Source organism: Ovis aries, chromosome 1 (genome assembly GCF_016772045.2).
Source record: "Ovis aries strain OAR_USU_Benz2616 breed Rambouillet chromosome 1, ARS-UI_Ramb_v3.0, whole genome shotgun sequence".
Taxonomy (NCBI): Eukaryota; Metazoa; Chordata; class Mammalia; order Artiodactyla; family Bovidae; genus Ovis; species Ovis aries.
In genome coordinates, this window is record NC_056054.1 from 84943709 (window position 1) to 84963798 (window position 20090).

A 20090-nucleotide genomic window follows, 5' to 3' on the forward strand; every position below is an offset into this window, starting at 1 on the left:
CCAAAATTCATATGTTGTAGTTCTAACCTCCCAATACCTCAAATTCTGAACTTATTTGGAAACGGGGTCCTTGCATAGGTAATATAGTTGAGGTCATACTACAGAAGGGTTGGACACTAACCCACTATGACTGGTATCTTTATGAAAGGGAAGTTTGGACATGCATAGGGAGAGGAGCATGTGGAAATTAGTGCCCAAACCAAAGAACTACTGTTAAACTCTTGGAGAGTCCTGGAACAGACCCTTCTCTAGGGCCTTCTGAGGGAACATGGCTCTGATCACGCTTTGATCTTGGATTTCTGCCTCTAGAACTGTAAAGACAAGAGACTCCTACTGTGTGAGCTGCATGGTATGCAGCACTTTTGTTACAGCAGCCCTTTGCCAACAAAGGTCCGTCTAGTCAAGTCTATGGTTTTTCCGGTGGTCATGTATGGATGTGAGAGTTGGACTGTGAAGAAGGCTGAGCACCGAAGAATTGATGCTTTTGAATTGTGGTGTTGGAGAAGACTCTTGAGAGTCCCTTGGACTGCAAGGAGATCCAGCCAGTCCATCCTAAAGGAGACCAGTCCTGGGTGTTCATGGGAAGGACTGATGCTGAGGCTGAAACTCCAATTCTTTGACCAACTTATGTGAAGAGCTGACTCATTGGAAAAAACTCTGATGCTGAGAGGGATTGGGGTCAGGAGGAGAAAGGGACAACAGAGGATGAGATGGCTGGATGGCATCACTGACTTGATGCACACGAGTCTGGGTGATGGACAGGGAGGCCTGGCATGCTGCGATTCATGGGGTCGCAAGGAGTCAAGACACAACTGAGCAACTGAACTGAACTGAATGAAGGAATTTGTTGTTGAGTTGCTAAGTCATGTCTAACTCTTTTGCAACCCCATGGACTGTAGCCCACCAAGCTTTTCTGTTCATGGAATTTCCTAGGCAAGAACACTGGAGTAGGTTGCCTATTCCTTCTCCAGGGGATCTTCCCAACCTGGGGATCAAACCTGCGTCTCCTTCTTTGGCAGGCAGATTATTTTTCACTGAGCCACCAGGGAAGCCCAATGGAGGAATGGCAGAGTGTTGATTTCCCAGGTTTAGCTCTGTCTCAAGCTATAGCATCCTCTGTGAGCTTCTGAAATATACATGGGATCATGTCATTGCCCAATTTAAAGCCCTCCAGTGGCTCTCACCTCCCTCATTACTGGGCCCTCAAGACCAACCCAGTCTTCCCCAAGAAGCTCTCTGACACGATCTCCTATTACTCTTTTCCTTGTGACTCTCTGCAACCCCACTGCACCTTGCATGCATACTCAATCATGTCTGACTCTTTGCCACTCCATGGACTGTAGCCTGTCAGACTCCTCTGTCTGTAAGATTATGTCCACAAGAATACTGGACCTTACTATTCTATGAACTCTAAGCACATAGATATTCACATCTTTTTTTCCTCTCTCACTTAAATTTGGTTTTTGTTCAAAACTAATTTCCTTGACCACCCTATGAAGAATAACACTTATTTTGCTTTTTTCCTCCTTCAATAACACCTCTCAGTACCTAATTCCATGTATCTCTTTATTGCTTGTCATCATCTGCAAGCAGGTAAGCTTCTCAAGTGTAGGAACTGGCAAGTTTGTTGTATCCTCAAAGCCTTTGAATGGTGGAATACATCAAAGGAGCTCAATGTATATTTCCTGAATGAATGGATGATTTGCCCGACACTTGGAGATATTATAATTTTAAAATTTCAACAGCTATATTTCCACTGCCTACTGGGTTGCTGCTTTCACTTTTACTGTGAGATTGATTCCACTTCCTTTGTGTCTGAAAACACTCCTTCTCTCATCATTTCCTAGCACAGACTCCCAGGAAGGGTATTTCCTAAATGAGAAAGGACAGAAAATGAGGAACTCTGAGGAGTCATTCCTCTTATCACCTATATCCTTTGCAGAGTCTGGAACATGACAAATAATGGACGTAAGGAATCAACAGGAAATTATTTTTTTACTCTTTTTTTTAAAAAAACAACTAAATTTTAATCAACTAAATTTCACCAAAAGTAACCTATGCTCTTCAGGTGAACCTCATACTTGGCTTAAACGATCTTCAGTTTACCCAGTTGCTAAGATGGTCCCCAGTGATCGCTTTGTCTAGGTATTCAGGCTGTTTATAATCCCTTCCTTCCCCTTGAATGTGAGGTGGTTTAGTAGCTCACTTTCTAAGGAACAGAATAGAGCAAGGTGATGGGCTGTTACTTCTGAGATTAAGTATAGAGAGACTAGCTTACACCTTGAGTGCTCTGGCTCTCTCCCTCGTGGATGGTGCGGTTTAGGGAAAAGCCAGCTGCCATCTTATAAGTCAGTCATGTAGAGAGGCCCACATGACTGAGCTTGAAAGCTGATTCTCCCCCAACTTGAGCTGTGAGATGACTGCAGCCCTGGGTGACTGATTCGAGGGCTTATGGGAGACTCTGAGCCAGAAACCCCTGCTAATATAGTCCCTGATTCCTGGCCCACAGAAACTGTGGGGAAATAGATGTTGTCCTCCATGGATAAGTGTTGGACTCATTTGTTACGTGGAAGTAGACAACGCATATACCATGTGCTGTGTTTGATTTGTCGTCATCAATTTTAAAGGACTGCTATGGCATCTGATCCCATCACTTCATGGGAAATAGATGGGGAAACAGTGGAAACAGTGTCAGACTTTATTTTGGGGGGCTTCAAAATCCCTGCAGATGGTGACTGCAGCCATGAAATTAAAAGACACTTAGTCCTTGGAAGAAAAGTTATGACCAACCTAGATAGCATATTCAAAAGCAGAGACATTACTTTGCCGACTAAGGTCCGTCTAGTCAAGGCTATGGTTTTTCCTGCGGTTATGTATGGATGTGACAGTTGGACTGTGAAGAAGGCTGAGCACCAAAGAATTGATGCTTTTGAACTGTGGTGTTGGAGAAGACTCTTGAGAGTCCCTTGGACTGCAAGGAGATCCAACTAGTCCATTCTGAAGGAGATCAGCCCCGGGATTTCTTTGGAAGGAATAATGCTAAAGCTGAAACTCCAGTACTTTGGCCACCTCATGCGAAGAGTTGACCCATTGGAAAAGACTCTGATGCTAGGAGGGATTGGGGGCAGGAGGAGAAGGGGACGACAGAGGATGAGATGGCTGGATGGCATCACTGACTAGATGGACGTGAGTCTGAGTGAACTCCGGGAGCTGGTGATGGACAGGGAGGCCTGGCGTGCTGATTCATGGGGTCACAGAGAGTCTGACACGACTGAGCAACTGAACTAAATGTGTAAAGTTATCTTAAGATGATTCTTTCGAAGGCAAATATACATACATGCAAGAGGTTTTTTTTTTTCCCCCACATCTGAATTTAGCCTGTAACATTTATTTTTGTATATTAAATGGCCAAAATGCAAATATATGAAAGCTCTGTTTGTATGTTGCCCCATTTAATCCTCATGAACACTGTCTGAAATAAGGTGCTTCATTACCCCATCTTAACTGAAGAGAAGGTGAGGAACAAGCAGAGTAAGCAGCTTGCCCAGGGTCATACAGCCAGTATGTGGTGGAGCCTGACAGCCCAGTTCTAAAGCTGAGGCCTTGACCATTAATCTGTGCTGTTGCTTAGACAAAAAGTTTGATTAGACTATTAAAATAGGTCAAATTGCTTTAAAAACTAGTTCTACCTCTTGTGTAGAAGAGTTGTTCAACCAGAATGAGAGTTTTCATGATTCAAAGATGCAATGTGACCAAACTTTGAATTCTCAGAATTAAATGAGATGAGATTTTTAAAAATATTCAAATGAGGAGACAAAAACTAAACTATCATTGGAAAAAAAAAATTTACCCTCATAGAGGCAAGGACATTCAAATCACTTTGCTGATCAGACTTTGAGATATTATTAGATTTATTGACACATTTCAAACACATCAGTATGTGCTGACAGCAAGAAGTACGAGGATTTTTTTGACCCAGTTGTGCTGCCTCTTGACCCACGTCAGCAAATGCCCACAGTGTAGATAGAAACTCCTCTGGAGAAAGGCTTTAGGAATTCTGAGAAATTGGAAGTTCCCGTGCATTTTTGTTTCATAGACGAAGGTTGCCCTACCTGCCTTTCAGGGTTGTGCTGCTCCAGATTCAGTGAGATGAAGTCTGAAAAGATTCCAGGAGCTGTAGATCCCAAATGTAGGGATACTTATTTTTTATCATTGGTAGAAGGAAAACGTACTAAATGCAGATCATGTGCATTCTGCTTCCTGTAGGCACAGAGCAGTAACGACTGAAAAGTGCTGCTGGGGCAGCCCAGGTGCTGTGACGTCCAGAGCACACAGACCCAAGCAGTTAATTCAGAAGGAGAGAAAGGTGGCTGGTGTCATGACAGCAGCCAGGAACTGGCCAGTCTCCAGTGCCCCCGCAAGGAGCTGTGGTTTCTGAGGTTCAGTCGCAGCCATCCACACAGAACTCAACTGCTAGAGTCAAAGTCAAAGCACATTTAGCTTTTCAGCCACAGAACCTAGGGCCAGTGCCTGCCCAGTGGTCTGCACACATGAGTGCTGGGGACCTGTTCACCCCATGAACATTCCCCGGCTTCCGGATGTGCCAGTGGACGGGTACTAAGGGTACCATGGTGCATACAGCAGACCCAGGATGTGCCCCTGTGCCACTTACAGCCACGAAACGATTGTGCAAAGGATTTTGCGTACAGCTGAACAGAGATTGGACTATCCTAGTTAGTACTCAGTTCAGTTCAGTTCAGTTGCTCAGTCGTGTCCGACTCTTTGTGACCCCATGAATTGCAGCACGCCAGCCCTCCCTGTCCATCACCAACTCCCCCGGAGTTTACTCAGATTCACGTCCATCTAGTCAGTGATGCCATCCAGCCATCTCATCCTCTGTCGTCCCCTTCTCCTCCTGCCCCCAATCCCTCTCAGTACTAGCATATTCTAAAACTTCTATACGTTGGTGAAGTCGTTTGTTTCTTCTGTGGTTCAGGATAACTTCATAAAACCATGGAGCTTAGATAGAAATAATGGTTTTCAACTGGTTAACCCATTCATTCTCAGAGATAAAGATTCAGGGGTTCTGTGTGCTTTCCCCAGGGTTGCTCAGCTGGAGAGGGGGCCAGGACTGTGCCCGCAGAGGGGGGTCCACTATTCTGGGGTTTACCCCCCACCCCCGGGCTCAACATGGACCCCAGTGTCCATTAGCAGACAGGGCGAGGAGTGATTTGTGTTCATTCTGTTTCTGCTCTGAGGTCTCTGAATGTCCGGGTCACTGCCATTGTACTGTGCCTAGAAATTCTGGAACTTCCAGACAGAGCCAGTCTAGAGTGCTCCAAGAGTTGTTTTTCTGTCATTATTTCCCTGAATCCTGTCTAACTGATGGCACCTAACTTGAGAAAGGATTCCTTTTGACCTTTTTTAGGGACTGGTTCATTACTTACAAGATACTTTTTAAAGTCTGCCAGACGCTAGAGCATAACATTTCTAATCAGAGCTCATCCAATCCCAGAAAACTAGTTTTAGTGAAAAATGAAGTGACTAATGGACTAAGTCTGAATGATTATGAGGTGGGTGATAATCCTATTTTCCTAGTCAAAATAATGTAGAGCTGTTAAATTCAACTTCTGAGGTTGTTTGTGGGTTTGAATATTAATCTTCCTGAACACACACCTTTTTATTCCAACTGTAATTTGAATGCTCAAAATGTAATCATATGTAAGAAAACATGAGCTTTAGTATTTAAAATTAAAGCGTCCAGTTCATAATCTGGTCCCTAAGCATTTTACAGTTCATCAGGGGAAAGGGATCAATGTTTCCTGAGTACCTACCGTGTGCCAGGCTCTTTACTGGCATCTTTTTCTTCATATGTTATGGTTTATCCTTCAGCTCTCTCAGACACTTGTAATTATCCCTTTATTACAGAAGATGAAATTGGTGCCCAGAAAGTCACTGGTGGTGCTGGGGTTTGAATCCCAGGGACGGAGAAGCCTGGTGGGCTGCCATCTATGGGGTTGCACAGAGTCGGACACAGCTGAAACGAGTTAGCAACAGCAGCAACTGCTAAAACTTCTATTTTCTATGATACCAGATGATTTAACATCATTCCTAGAAAGACTGTCTAATTGAGAATCTGTAGTTTTGCCCCTTAATCCAATAAGTGAGCCTGATTTATACTGAAGGAATTCAAAGATTCATATAGCAACTACCCAAATTTGACAGCAAATCCATCTGATAGTGACTGCCATAATGACAGTGATAAAAATGGTTCAGAGCAAGCCAGACACAATTACACTTCATATGTACAGTCTCAGTTGAGTCCCACGACCATCCTGTCAAGTACCTGCTGTTATTATACTGATTGGCCGAGCCCCTGTGTGGTGAGGATGGGATGGGAACCCAGAGATGCTAATGTCTGGGGCGATGCTTTTATCACTCTTCTGTACAGTTGTCAAATTAAATAGAACAAAGTAAGGCACCTAAAGACTAATTATCAATATATTTACTTAAATTACTTGATGGAAGACAATATTTTAATGATTTATAAGGGTTATCCCCATGTTAACAAAGAGGGAGTTCTTATCATGCTTGGTAGTGGTAAGAGTGGTGATGATAAGATACAAGGTCTAAAGTCCCCTCAATGATAACATGTTGAAGAGAAATCCAAAGGAATCAGCCCTTCAAGTAGTGGGAGTCAGGGCTGGGGTAACCCACCATACTATAATGAAATAGGGGAGATTTTGTATTTCTGAGCGCAGTGTGCTGGTGACATCAACCAGACGGAATTACCTTGAAACTGACCTTCCCCGCTCTTTAGAAGGAATGGGCTTCCCTGCTGTTCTGAGCCAACCTGCCTCCACCACTGGGGACAACCCACAGGCCTGCTCTGCCAAGGGAGACTTGCCTCCAAGTCTCTCTGGCTTAGCACTTCATCATTTTCTATGGAAAGGTTGAATCAAAATAGATAAAGGTCAATCTCTGACACCTATCTCTCTGGGCAACATCTATTTGAGACTCTCTTTTAGGAGGCAGGAATAGGAGAATGTTTCTGAATTGTGTTCATCTTCAATCATTTAAACCGCTCTTTTGTATCACAGCTGCTCAACTATGCAGTCTTACATCCCTAATCTCCCTTTTGCCCCTGTTGTTTTTGTTTCGTTTCTAAGTCATGTCTGACTCTTTGTGAAACTGTGGACTATGGCCCACCAGGCTTCTCTGTCTAATGGGATCTCCCAGGCAAGAATATTGGAGTGGGTTGCCATTTCCATCTCAAAGGGATCTCCCGACTCAGGGATCGAACCTGTGTCTCATGCATTGGCAGGCAGATTCTTTACCACTGAGCCACCAAGGAAACCCTTTTGCCCCTATTAAGTGTGGTGGTACAGGCTCTGGAGTCAGACCATCCAAGTTGGAACTCTCTGATACTTGCCAGCTCTGTAAGATGGGTCAAGCTACAGCCTCTCAAAATGCCTGTTCCTTCATCTGAAAAGCAGAGGTAATATGGGGTTATACCTCCTGGGGTTATTGTAAATTAGAGCACATAAAGCATTTAGAACTGTGTGGCACATGGTAAGCATGTCAATGATATATTATCTGCAACTATTGCAGATCACAGGGCTTCTAGTCTTGTGTTTATGATGAGATCTGCACATGCTGAATTATGTATGGAACTGTTCGATGGAAAGACTTCAGCTCTCAATTGATGTAATGCAAGTAGTAACTATTTATTATATTGACATATTTACAAAATATTACAAAGTGAAATACCACTCTAATTCACCATATTACATAGGGCTGCATACAGGCAAGACAAAGTATATGGAAAACATTTACTTCTGTCTTTGGTATTAGAAATCTACACAAATCTGCAGCATTTAAAGTTTCCAATATGAAGTATTTAACATAGACAAAGATGTAAATGGTAAGGTCAGGAAAAGGGACGCTAATATCCTCTGCTGGGAAACGTCCAGGTCCATGAAATGTAGCAAGAGAGGGAGTCTATTGGCTAAAAAAAAAAAAAACAACAACAACAAAAGAAACAGCACAAGCTACAGTACTTTACACAGGAGTGTTTCAGTTTGTATGAAGCTGCTCTCTCCGTAACATTTGGCAGACAGTAACAGACAAAACATTACCCAGACACAATGTTGCAGATAAGACTTTATGGGAAAGAATCCACTCCAAAGAGACACCTTGGTGTGTAACTTCACTATACAGAACATCTTATAAAACTCAATTTCATGATCATTTACACATATACAAAAACTTAACTGGTTTTAGCAAGTAACTTTTCTAAAACACAATCACAGTTTACATAATTCTGAGGTAAAGGTCCTGAATCTATCCTATTTGAGAAGTCCTAGCCCACGAGGGTCTCTAAAGGGAGAAGTATCCACGAAACATCAAGTTCTGGCCCTCAGTGGGTTGGGGAGAAGGCCAATCACACCCACCTCATTTTAAAGATGATCCAAGATTTCAGAGCTAAATGTTCCTAATTTGGCTCTGTGAAGTTAATGCTTCTAATGTTTTCTGTAGACACTGAGTCTTGTCAGAACATGACTTCTGCTATGGAGAAAATATTTCATCAGGAAAGGGCCAAGTTAGTGTCTTAACTTGATTCTCTTGACTGGGCACTCTGTACATCCCAGGAAAAATGTACTTAGACTCCTCATATAAACAGTGAAGACTTGGTCAAATAAATGCACTGCAGACTTATCTTCCCACCAGTTAATACACACCCGGAAATGGACTCAGATGGGAAGAGCCTCAGTGAGTGCTAGGAGCCCACAGTGGATAAGATCATAAAAGTCTAGTGACGCTCCTTTGTGTCCCTGAAATGCATAAAGGACCTTAATGTGCTTTCCTTCAGAAATCCTCAATGAGGTTGTTTGTGCTACTGTAAATACTCCAGGAAAATGTGGGAATCGGCACGTATGTCCCAGGTCTTTTTCATTTGGGCAGGGGAGTCGGGGAGGAGGAAAAGGCATATGTTAATAATGTTGCTTCTCTGAAAATGACTTACTATAAATCATAGTCATTGGTCTGTTTATGTAAACAATGGCACCTTAACTCAGGTTACTTGTAACTACCCAAAAAAAATACCCAGCCAAGATTATCTCATAAAGTGAAGTACTACATTTTCTAAAATAACCCTATGAAATCATGAAGGTTGTGAAGATTTAACATGAAGATACTCTTTTATCCACTTTTTGGGGTATGTCTTCTTATGAAGAAGTTTGCAAATATAATCGGGACTTCAAATGACTATAAACTCCTCCCTCCCACAGATGTCACTTACTAAGCAAAGCTGAGCATTTGCCTCTTAAACTTTCATATGAGGAACACTGATGGTAGTGGGGGGGGGGGGGGGGGGTAAAAGTGTTTGCCAGGCAATGAGTCACCTTGCTGGGCAATTTAAGACAAGTAATGCTGGACCTTTTCGGTAAGCTGCCCCAGTGGCAGAACTCCCATTTTTCTTCATGCTGAAGAAAGCAAAATTAAACTTCTGCTGCTTTGTACCATCAAAAATTCTGGAGAATGGCACAGGAGAAGAAAGTCAATACACATTAGACATGTACTGATGGCTGGCATTCATGACGTCTGACTGGACGAAATAGAGAGAAACATGAACCAGTGTGCTTTTCAGGGCTTTCTGGGGGAAGAAAAGCTTTTGGCTTTGCCCTGGTCCCTGACGATGACAGACGGGCAGGCTGTTTCTTGCATAGCTCTAGGCGAGCCATTAATCTGTCAGTACCAGTATCTTTAGAAATCCCAGCATTAAGACTTAGGAGGGGAAAGAGAGAGAAGATGTTGAATAGCCAGAAAGGCAGCTTTTTAAACACTTCAGTGAATTCATAATGCTGTACAGGCTGCTGTTAATCCCTTCTCTGAAATTCCTGGTGCAGTGCAACGCTGGACTGGAATTTACTCATCCTCTTCCACATACGTGGATGGAAACCAGCCCACCTAAAAAGGAAAAGCAACCGACACAGCAATGTGACTCTATCCAGCACTTCAAACAGAGCAGTTCATTTTCATAACACCCAGAATTAAGCTGGGGTTTAATGCCCACAATGCCCACTGCAGATGAAGAGGATTGGTTTAAACTGCTGCTAAAAGCCCAATAGAGTGAGTGGTAGAAAGGGTGGAATAAAATACGCTTCAACAGTGTTCTAATCTGTGAGGACACAAATATGTAAATTAAGAGGTTCTACTACTTAATGCTCTCTTCTTCTGCTATAGAACAAGATATAAAGACAGAGGTCCTATGCCTGCTCTTTCTAATTTAGACCAGTGGCTCTCACAGATATTTTGTGCTCCGCATAAAGCTGATGCTCTAGACTTAAAAAGAGGCTTACAGACTCAAAAGGACTGACATGCTCCTAAACCCTTTTCCCAAAAGGAAGCCATCAAATTTGCCTAAGTAAACTTTGTTTATGTCAGTATCCTAGTTACGCAATGCATTTTTCTGGAGTCCCTGTTTTCAGTAAGGAACACCACCCATGTGGAGCCAGGACCCTGGGAGGGCGACAACTGTAAGGTAGTGAGGGGTTCCCCCCAGCATCATGGGTGCCAGCGGCTGCCCCGCCCCCTTCCTTTACACGATGATCACATTGAGAGGGACGCTCACCCTGCCATTTACTTCTCCTCTCCACCAGCCGTTCGCACTCATCTTCGTGTAAATCTTCACCACATCTCCTTTCAGCAGGGACAGTTCTCGCATATCTCTGGCACAGAAGTCATACCGAGCAATAGCGATGCCCAGCACCTTTGGACTTAACACTGTAAAGAGATTATGGGGCGTCAGAATGGATTTGCACTGTACCGATCATAAGAAGCTAGTCAGATGGATGTTCTAGATGCTATCAAGATGCACAGCCGTGATTTCACTACAGACTAGTGATGATGGCAGAGGGGCTTGAAAGCAGCAGAACTGCTGTTTCAATTCAGCCAGCGGCAGTCAGGTCCACAAAGTTTAAAGACTCATTATTCGGTTTTCATGCTCTTCACAGGAACTTCCAAACAGGGACTAGTTTTTGTAGTTTGGCAGGAAAAATGTGAATATCTAAATTACTATCTAGGGTGACAGAATCTCAAATAACTAGCATAAATTTCCTATTGATGGCACAGTAGTCCATTTTAAACTAGAACCTCTCTGGTAAAAGCTTCACATTTTTATCTTGTAAGCTCCTCAACTAAGACTCAAAACAATTAACTTTATTTTTTTGCTCTGAAAGGCTCCTACTGAATCCATGTCATCACTTCTAGTCAAATGGCATCTCCTCCCCACAAACAGCCTTTTTTTTAGTTAAAACTATTTAGAGACAGTTATTCTTTTATATATAATTTCACTTGTGAAGAAGCTTAGATCATGTTTCATGGAAAAAAATAATAAACACCATCCATGTATCTTCTTTGTTTCAAACAAATCTTATAGAACTGCCCTGGTGGCTCAGATGGTATAGAAAATCTTTACTGAAATACATAACCAAAAACAAGATTCAGGGTGTTCGCTTCCTATACTTAGATTTTTTTTCAATAGTAGGAGAGGAGCTAACCCCTTCTTTGCCCTCATCTGCTTGTCCCGAAAGGAAAACTCAGTTCAAGCTGGACATCTGCTCGTCTCTGGTGTTTCAGAACACACTTCATATTAACATCTCGACCTGTTGCTCCTTGGGGTTATAAAGTATTTTCAATTATATTTTCAGTGATTCTGAGAATCACTCACCTGGGATTGGTGGAACTTTATAAACCTTAAACGGTAGAGAAACTGAAGTACAAGAAAGGAAAAAAAAAAAAACATGGGAATTGCCATACATCATATTTTTAACAGTTCCCAGTGTCTAGACAGCTACAGTTATGACTGTCACCCTGGAAAACTGTGCCCTCTTGGAGACTGGGATCTCTGGCCTATTTTCCAGAGCTTTGCAATGATAGAAATTTTTTAGTCTCCAGGTGTCCATCATAAGATAAACGAATGGCAATGCTGTAGATTTCAGAACTGTAAAGGGAGCAAAAATAGGTCATTTTATTCTACTGTTCGGACACAAACCACTTTAATAGTTTCCTTACTGAAAACCATCCCATTACTGGGGCACTGCTCTTAGAGTCGTGCACGTAAAAACACCCCAGTGATGGAAAAACCCATCATCAACTTAACTGTGTGACCTTGTACAGTTCTTTTAACCCCTCTGGGCCACATTCTTCTCACCTATAAAATGAAAGGTCTATACCAGATAACTTGTAAGGGCCTTCTAGTACTATATTTGATTATTCCATTGGGATTTACAGGTTAAATTTTAAAAATCTGTAAGAAAACATACTTTATTCAGTCATCATGTACTCCCTACATGTCACATAAACAGCCCTTACATTCTCTGGCTAATGACGGAAATTAAGACCAGAATGCCCTGCACAAGCAGATGAACAGTCATCCTTCAAAGCAATATGAACTAAATTCTATTCTTATATTTGGAGATAAAGTTGGGATTTTGGTCCTATTTATTTTCTTAATGGAAAGACATGAACACTGGCTTTCCCCAACTAAAATTTCTGATCCTCAAGGAAACTAGTTTTATAAAGCACTTCATTCTCCCTTTATACTTTCACCTCTCAATTCTTTCTAACTGATGAAAGAAAAAATGTCTTGCTGAAATATAACATGAGCACACACATAAAACTAGAGGATTGGAATGTCAAGACAAACGATGACTTGATGACAGAGAAAAGGAAAGTGCATGGTGGGAATGTGACTGGAGTGGCTGTTTGTGAGGAAATGTATCTACATGAGAAGCCATACACAGAAGTCAAAATACTTGCAAACAAAAGCAAGTTGAAAAGACACATAAAAGCAGTAAAGCAGTACCTGACCAGAAAGGAGTGGAAGAAGGGGGGACAAAGCTGTAGTCTGGTGGAGTTACAAAAGAAAACCCACAGAACAAAGAAGGGGCTTAGAGAAGGAAAGAAAAAGAGAGAAGCAAAGAGCATTTAGGTGTTGGCAAAACACATCTTGACACAGCTATTTCGTTGTCTATAACCTTAAGAAAACTGTCACATCCAAGTTGAAATATCAAGCTTCATTTTCACCCATTCGTCTCCTATCACCATTTTTAAATGACGATCAAGCCAGATTTTTACATTTTGATTGACATTAATGCAATTCAGAGCGATCCATCCCTTTGCAGGTGAACACAGCATACCCCTCCATGCTGCCATTGGTGAACCCCTTCCCCCCAAGGTTGGCCTTCTTTGATGTGGTGCACAGTCCCTACTTTGCCACATCGGTGGAGATGGCGATCATGTAAATTCTTATTGTAATATGCTTCACATTATAACTGATATAAAGAAGAGATATAAAAGCCGATAAGGTGGCGTCAATGAAATATGCAGAACCCACTGAAAATTCAAGAAAATCACTCATAAACTTTGTTAAGAACCACCCTCACCCTCCAAACAAGCATGTGCATGGTAGCTTATTTCCAAAAATAAAATATCTGGAAAAGAGAGTAAATATATCCCCCAGCTATAGGAGTGTACAGAAAATATCTATGCATTTAGATGCTCAAAAACCTCTCACTTTACTTTTAATAATCAGGGCTAAAATTATCAAATGGTTTGAAAGTGTCAGATGCCATGCTCAGTGTTTTATATTCATTTAATTGTCACAAAAACTCAGAGGAAGATACCCATAATATTTCTTCATATTTGAGAACAACCTAGATTCAAACCTATACAGTGTGACTCGAGTCAAGGCTCTTCACTGCTGCCTACTCTGCATCTATCCCTCTGCTTCAGGTACCACCCTGGACAGTTTTAAAACTCTCCCTGCTGATGCCAAGGTGCCATTGTAATAGAAAAGGAAGTGTGATTGTAAACTTTCTCCCAGTGTGTATTCTCCTCTTAAGCCATGTAATAAGTTATTTGGTTGAGCTATGTTTGCCCAGAGACTCTATTACTAAGTTCTTGCTACTGGGATGGGATGTTAGCAAAAGTATCGTGAGGCATCTTTGGGAAGGCAGCTGGCACACATCTTCACCCTTCTCTTGTTCTTTATTCTGCCCTGCTGTCTGGAATGCGATAGCTACCATCCTGGTTCTTGAGAAGGCAGACCTCACCTTAAGGATGAACTTGAAAGAGTCTGGGTTATTAACGTGCTCTTGTACCTAAGAGTAGCAGTAGCTCATTAAGGGGATGCTTAGATTCCAACCAAACAGACTGGGCAGAGGAACTGAAAGGAGGGGTTCAGTGGTTCTTGGGTTCATATATAAATTGATGCATGCACGACACTTTTTCATAAGTGGCCTCCCATATTTGACCTACCCTGAAGTATATCCTTGTTGATAATCAAGGTTCTCTTCTAGTCCACTGCATGTTCCAAGTTACACTTTTTTTTTTATAATATAGCAGTATGTGCCCATACAACTAATTTTATAATCTGTGCAATTGACTTTATATTACTGTGCAATGTAACTGGTTTGTTTGATTTCGAGGTCACGTTATATCTATTGTTAAAGAGAGGAAAGGACGCCAGCTCTAACTGAATAAGGAAAATGGCACCGTAACTCTGGCAGAAAATCTGGTGCCAAGATTCCTATCCAGTGTTTGGGAGAACTCTTCATTCTGCTCATTACTTCTAAGTGTCCATGCTTGATTCTCTCTCTGGGACTATTTATCCATGGAGTAATAAAAAGAAGTGGTATTTCCCCAAAATTTCCAATGAAGGTAATTCAAGTCAAGAGTCTGAAAGATAACAAAAGTTAACTCTAGAAGGAAGAAATAAGAAGTCAATGAAAACACAACTAAATGGTACTTAAATCTCAAATTTAGGTAGATAGCGCCTCCTCCTATTCGTTGAGCTCATCTTTGCTCACTTAACTGCTCAACTTCCAACAAAACCCAGCACAACACAAAGGAAAGAACATAAAATATGTTCATGTCTTGTTGCCCAGGATCCCTGAGAGCCAGAATCTATCAATGATATTCCTACAACAACTATCATTTTTTTTCTGAGGTGCTGAACAGCTATTAAATACAGTATGTCTCATGGCATTAACCATACCATAGGCCTGAGGAATCTTCTCAGGAGAGAAACGGATTAACCTCTTACATCCCAAGATGTAGCTCTCAGCCAAACATTGTAAGTCCTGGTAAGATGCCTTCTAGTTTTCACACATTGTAGCATGACTTATTGTTGTCACTCTTTCTACATATCAATTTTCACTGTCTTTGGGTCCTAAATTCTTGTATGCTGGCAAAACAGCATTTGAACACCTGGCACCTACGGAGAAAAGAGTGTAAAAGAATGTGTCTCCCTAGGAAAGCATGGACTTAAATCTAAATGTAAGCAATGTCAGAATAAAGTATTTGATAAAGATATTTTGCGAAGTGGTTTAACCTATAAAACATTTATGCCCATAGTTAGACTATATCCACCTATTTCTACACACACGTACAGATAGATGTTTTCTACATCATATTCCTCCAACTGTACCAAGACGCTAATGTAAGAATTATTGGTAGGTGCATATCCTGGAATGGAATAGAAACAGCTGAGTAACAGTGACATTCAAATGGGGACACTGAAGGATTATAACCTCCCATTTCTTTTACTTCCTGGCCTAAAATTCATTCACCACCTAGTACTGTAGGGAGCCTGGTGCTAGTATATCGCATTATTCCAGGAAGCTTCTTAAGAGAAAGAACTTTTATTCATATCTGTATCCACTGGGATAATACTAAAAATCTGTGTTGAGACCTTTTTCATTAAAATAATCATTTGCAAACTGCATGCCTTAGTTTAGGGCCTAACTTTCCTCCTTCCTCAAATACTTTCAACTCCTTATTAGTATAGACGGAGAACGTTGCTCAGAGAGACCATCCCAGCCAGGTAGGTCTCTCTGGTTAATTTCATATGATACCTGGCATTCAAATGGGCTAATGTTTATGGAACATTAGCAAATAAGTGGCTCATAAGCGTCTGCCTCCAATGTGGGAGACCTGGGTTCGATCCCTGGGTCGGGAAGATCCCCTGGAGAAGGAAATGGTAACCCACTCCAGTATTCTTGCCTGGAGAATCTCACGAATGGAGAAGCCTGGTAGGGTACAGTCCATGGGGTCGCAAAGAGTCGGACACGACTGAGCAACTTCACTTCACTTCACTTCATAGTTTAGTGATAGTTCTCATTAAGAGTTATTCAAAGTACAGTCAAATATTAACTCTTCCAAGTTAAAACTTGAAATACTGACATTTTCTAATAGAAACGGAAGCTATTGGCATAACCATTATAAACTGACTGGCAAATAACTACTGAATGTTATTCAGTTCTGAGACTTGACTAAGAGGACAGAGCCACAGAAGTATGTCAATTAAAAAAGGAACACAATGTTCACAGTAGAATAAAAAGTACTAGGGAACTGGTATCGACACATATATTTCTGTTGTCAAGGTTAACTTAGCATTGCTCTAAAGTGTTATGCTCCGCCTTGATTAGGCTATTCGTGTTCATGAGCAAATGAAAATCCACTCGATTTTCAATAACATTTGAAGTTTGTACACTGCAGAGACCAAGCTCAATCAACACTTGTCCTTAAGGTACTGATTATCAAATCAACGTATTTTTGAACTACCACTTAATTATCCATCATTTGTATAACTGAAGATGAGGCTAAGCATTTGGTAATTATTCTCTGGGGCAGGAATTACCTAATGCGGAGCCTTTAGTTGGAACAACCACAGGTATTTACACTTATTTATGTTAACAAAAAAAAAAGTCATCAGTAAAAAATATCAGACAGTTGTACCAATGGTACCATCATCAACACAGTTGTCCCTGAGTCTGGGCCCAGTAGTGGCCTAGAGATTTTCCTGAAGAACTATGTTCCTATGTGGACCCACTTTGAAGGATCCAGGAATTCCTTTTACCAGGATCATCTACAGATGGTCTAGCAACAGAGAACATGTTGAGAATTTAATGAATATTTAAATTTGTGATCCTTAACCTTAGTTTTATTTTGGAACCTAGTCATGTCTTCTTAAACTTGCAGCAAATTTCATAGACATAGTATCAAATATCTGTTCCCCCAATCTCTCTCAAATACACAGTGTTTATTGTATATTTTATATATTGTCATTGAAGAAACTAATTCAGATTGGCTGAATTATGACAGTAACCTAGCAGGACTTTGTGACACATCAGATGTGAGACAGAATAGCAAGAGAATATTCTAAGATGACTGTAAGGTTTTTGGCTTAAGCAACTGGAAGAGTGGAGATTTTTTTTTAGGGAAGTACTCAAATGGAGCCTAAATTCTACTCACAGCACTATCTGAGATGAGTGATTTCTGTATCTCAGTATCAACTCTCTCTTCATTATATATAATATTGGTTTTATTTAATTGAATGCTGACATCTGGTAAATGGACAAATCTCCTCTAACCTAAAATTCAAAGATATGACAAGGAATACTTAGACTTATTGTGAATATAAACAGCTACTTGGTATTCAGTGCTGCACAATCTAAATATATAAAGCCATTAACGAGAAAAACTGAGTATAATAAGGCCTTATTGTTATGGAAAATGAGATCATTTGACATTTCAGGGGACTCCAGATTATTTATAGGCATCTAGTTTACCAAGATGTGAACTTTATTCTAAATGCTTACTCTTTAAGACAGAGCATCAGACTTCAAAAGAGCTTACAAATTAGTGATGAGAGAGAGTTGATACTGAGATTCAGAAATCACTCATCTTAGATAGTCCTGTGAGTAGAATTTAGGCTCCATTTGAGTACTTCCCTAGAAAAAAAAATCTCCAATCTTCCAGCTGCTTAAGCCAAAAACCTTACAGTCATCTTAGAATATTCTCTTGCTATTCTATCTCACATCTGATGTGTGAGAATGTCCCGCTGGGTCACCGTCATAATACTGGGTTGGCCAAAAACTTCATTCAGATTTTTCCGTAAGATATTATACAAAAACCTGAATGAACATTTTGAGTGAGTGAGTGAGTGAAATCGCTCAGTCGTGTCCGACTCTTTGAGACCCCATAGACTGTAGCCCACCAGGCTCCTCTGTCCATGGGATTCTCCAGGCAAGAATACTGGAGTGGGTTGCCATTTCCTTCTCTAGGGGATCTTCCTGACCCAGGGATCAAACCCAGGTCTCCTGCATTGGAGGCAGACGCTTAAACCTCTAAGCCACCAGGGAAACCCCACATTTAGCCAACCCAGTATATCACCTGTCTGGATGCGTGTTGGTCCAGGCTACCGAACTGCTGCATAAGCCTCCTGACTGGTCTTCCTGCTTCTGCACTGTTGCTGCGCCCATGTGCTCAGTCGCTTCACTCTGTTCTTGGCAATCCTATGGACTGTACCCAGCCAGGCTCCCTAGAACAATCCTATTATAGTCAGACCATGTTTCCCTCTGTTTAAATCCTTCCAATGGCTTCCCATTTCTTCCAGAGTAAAAGCTAAAGTCTTCCACAGCTGCACATCGGCTGATCTGCTCTCTGTCTCCATCTCTGCTGCTCTGTTCACACTGCACACGTCATATATGCGCCTTCCTTTGCACTGGCTCCTCTGTGCACACTTCCTTGAGTTTTTACTCAACAGTTACTTTCAGAATGAGGCCTACCCCAATGCCCCATAAAAGAGCCATGGACACACACCAGTTGAACTATGCGGTACAGAGAAAAACCTGAGATTATTGCGGGGGGTGGGGTGGGGTGGGGAGTGATATACAAGCAAAGAAGTAGTTAGAGGGTACACAGTCCCCTAAATTCTCACTGTCCTACTGCTGAGGATGAGCATGGAAGTTCTGCCCGTGCCATGGCCACAGTTCAGTAGCCTGCTCTTCAGATGGATTAGGGTATTTATGTGAGTTTATAATAGTAGAAACTCCCCATTTACTACGGACCAGATATTTGTGACCCCCTCACCATCCTCCAAATTCATATGTTGAAGCTTAATGCCTCATGTGATGGCGCTAGGGAGTGAGGCTTTGCAGAAGTGCTTAGGTCATGAGAATGAAGCCCGCATAAATGGGATTAGTGCTCTTATGAAAGCAGTCCCACAGAGCTTCCTCATTCCTTTCCACCAACTGAGGACACACAGCACCTTCTGTGAACCAGAGAGCAGGTCATTACTAGATACCAAATCTGTCCGCACCTTCACCTTGAACTTTCCAACATCCAGAAGCATGAGCCATGCATTTCTAGGGTTTATAAGACACTTGGTCTATGGTATTTTGTTACAGCAGGCCAAAGAGACTACAGCACTGGTCATCCAAGTGACCTTGTTAGGAAGGGGAGCTTGTGAAGCCAGCAGCTATTCTACTATGGAGAAAACTCAAAACTGCTGAACCAGCTCTCTACTAAACAACCAAAAGGAAGAAAAACGAATCTCTAGTTTTGTTCTTCATCACCTGACCACCTCAGTTAAAATCATAAACCACTCCCAGAACCCCTGAGAAGCATTACACTGTTAAATTATTTTTCCAGAATATTCACCAACTTCTAGTATCAGTTCAGTTCAGTCACTCAGTCATGTCCGACTCTTTGCCACCCTATGGACTGTAGCACGCCAGGCTTCCCTGTCCATCACCAACTCCCAGAGCTTGCTCAAACTCATCCCCATCAAGTCAGTGATGCCATCCAACCATCTCATCCTCTGTCATCCCCTTCTCCTGCCTTCAAACTTTCCCAGCATCAGGGTTCTTTCCAAGGAGTCAGTTCTTTGTGTCAGGTGTCCAAAGTATTGGAACTTCAGCTTCAACATCAGCCATTCCAGTGAATATTCAGGACTGATGTCCTTTAGGATGGACTGGTTGGATCTCCTTGCAGTCCAAGGGACTCTCAAGAATCTTCTCCAACACTGCAGTTCAAAAGCATTAATTCCTCAGCGCTCAGCTTTCTTTATGGTCCAACTTTCACATCTATACATGAGTACTGGAAAAACCATAGCTTTGACTAGACAGACCTTTGTTGGCAAAGTAATGTCTCTGCTTTTTAATATGCTGTCTAGGTTCATCATAGCTTTTCTTTCAAGAGCAAGGGTCTTTTAATTTCATGGCTGCAGTCTCCATCTGCAG

The 20090-nt window shown here is 41.7% G+C and overlaps 1 protein-coding gene across 13 annotated transcripts in view; it reads right to left on the reverse strand.

The window, feature by feature from the left end:
* VAV3 (vav guanine nucleotide exchange factor 3) overlaps positions 1 to 20090 on the reverse strand; it is a 450959-nt gene that overhangs the window by 17799 nt on the left and 413070 nt on the right. For 9 of the 13 annotated variants that reach the window (XM_060412226.1, XM_042251679.2, XM_042251676.2 and 6 more), the window contains one exon: positions 10634 to 10785. In XM_060412226.1, the coding sequence (XP_060268209.1) occupies positions 10634 to 10785 (152 nt within the window). Of the gene's footprint in view, positions 1 to 7706; positions 9970 to 10633; positions 10786 to 20090 lie in introns of those variants that run through there. The other 4 variants (XM_060412236.1, XM_004002255.6, XM_042251673.2 and 1 more) reach the window with 1 other exon arrangement.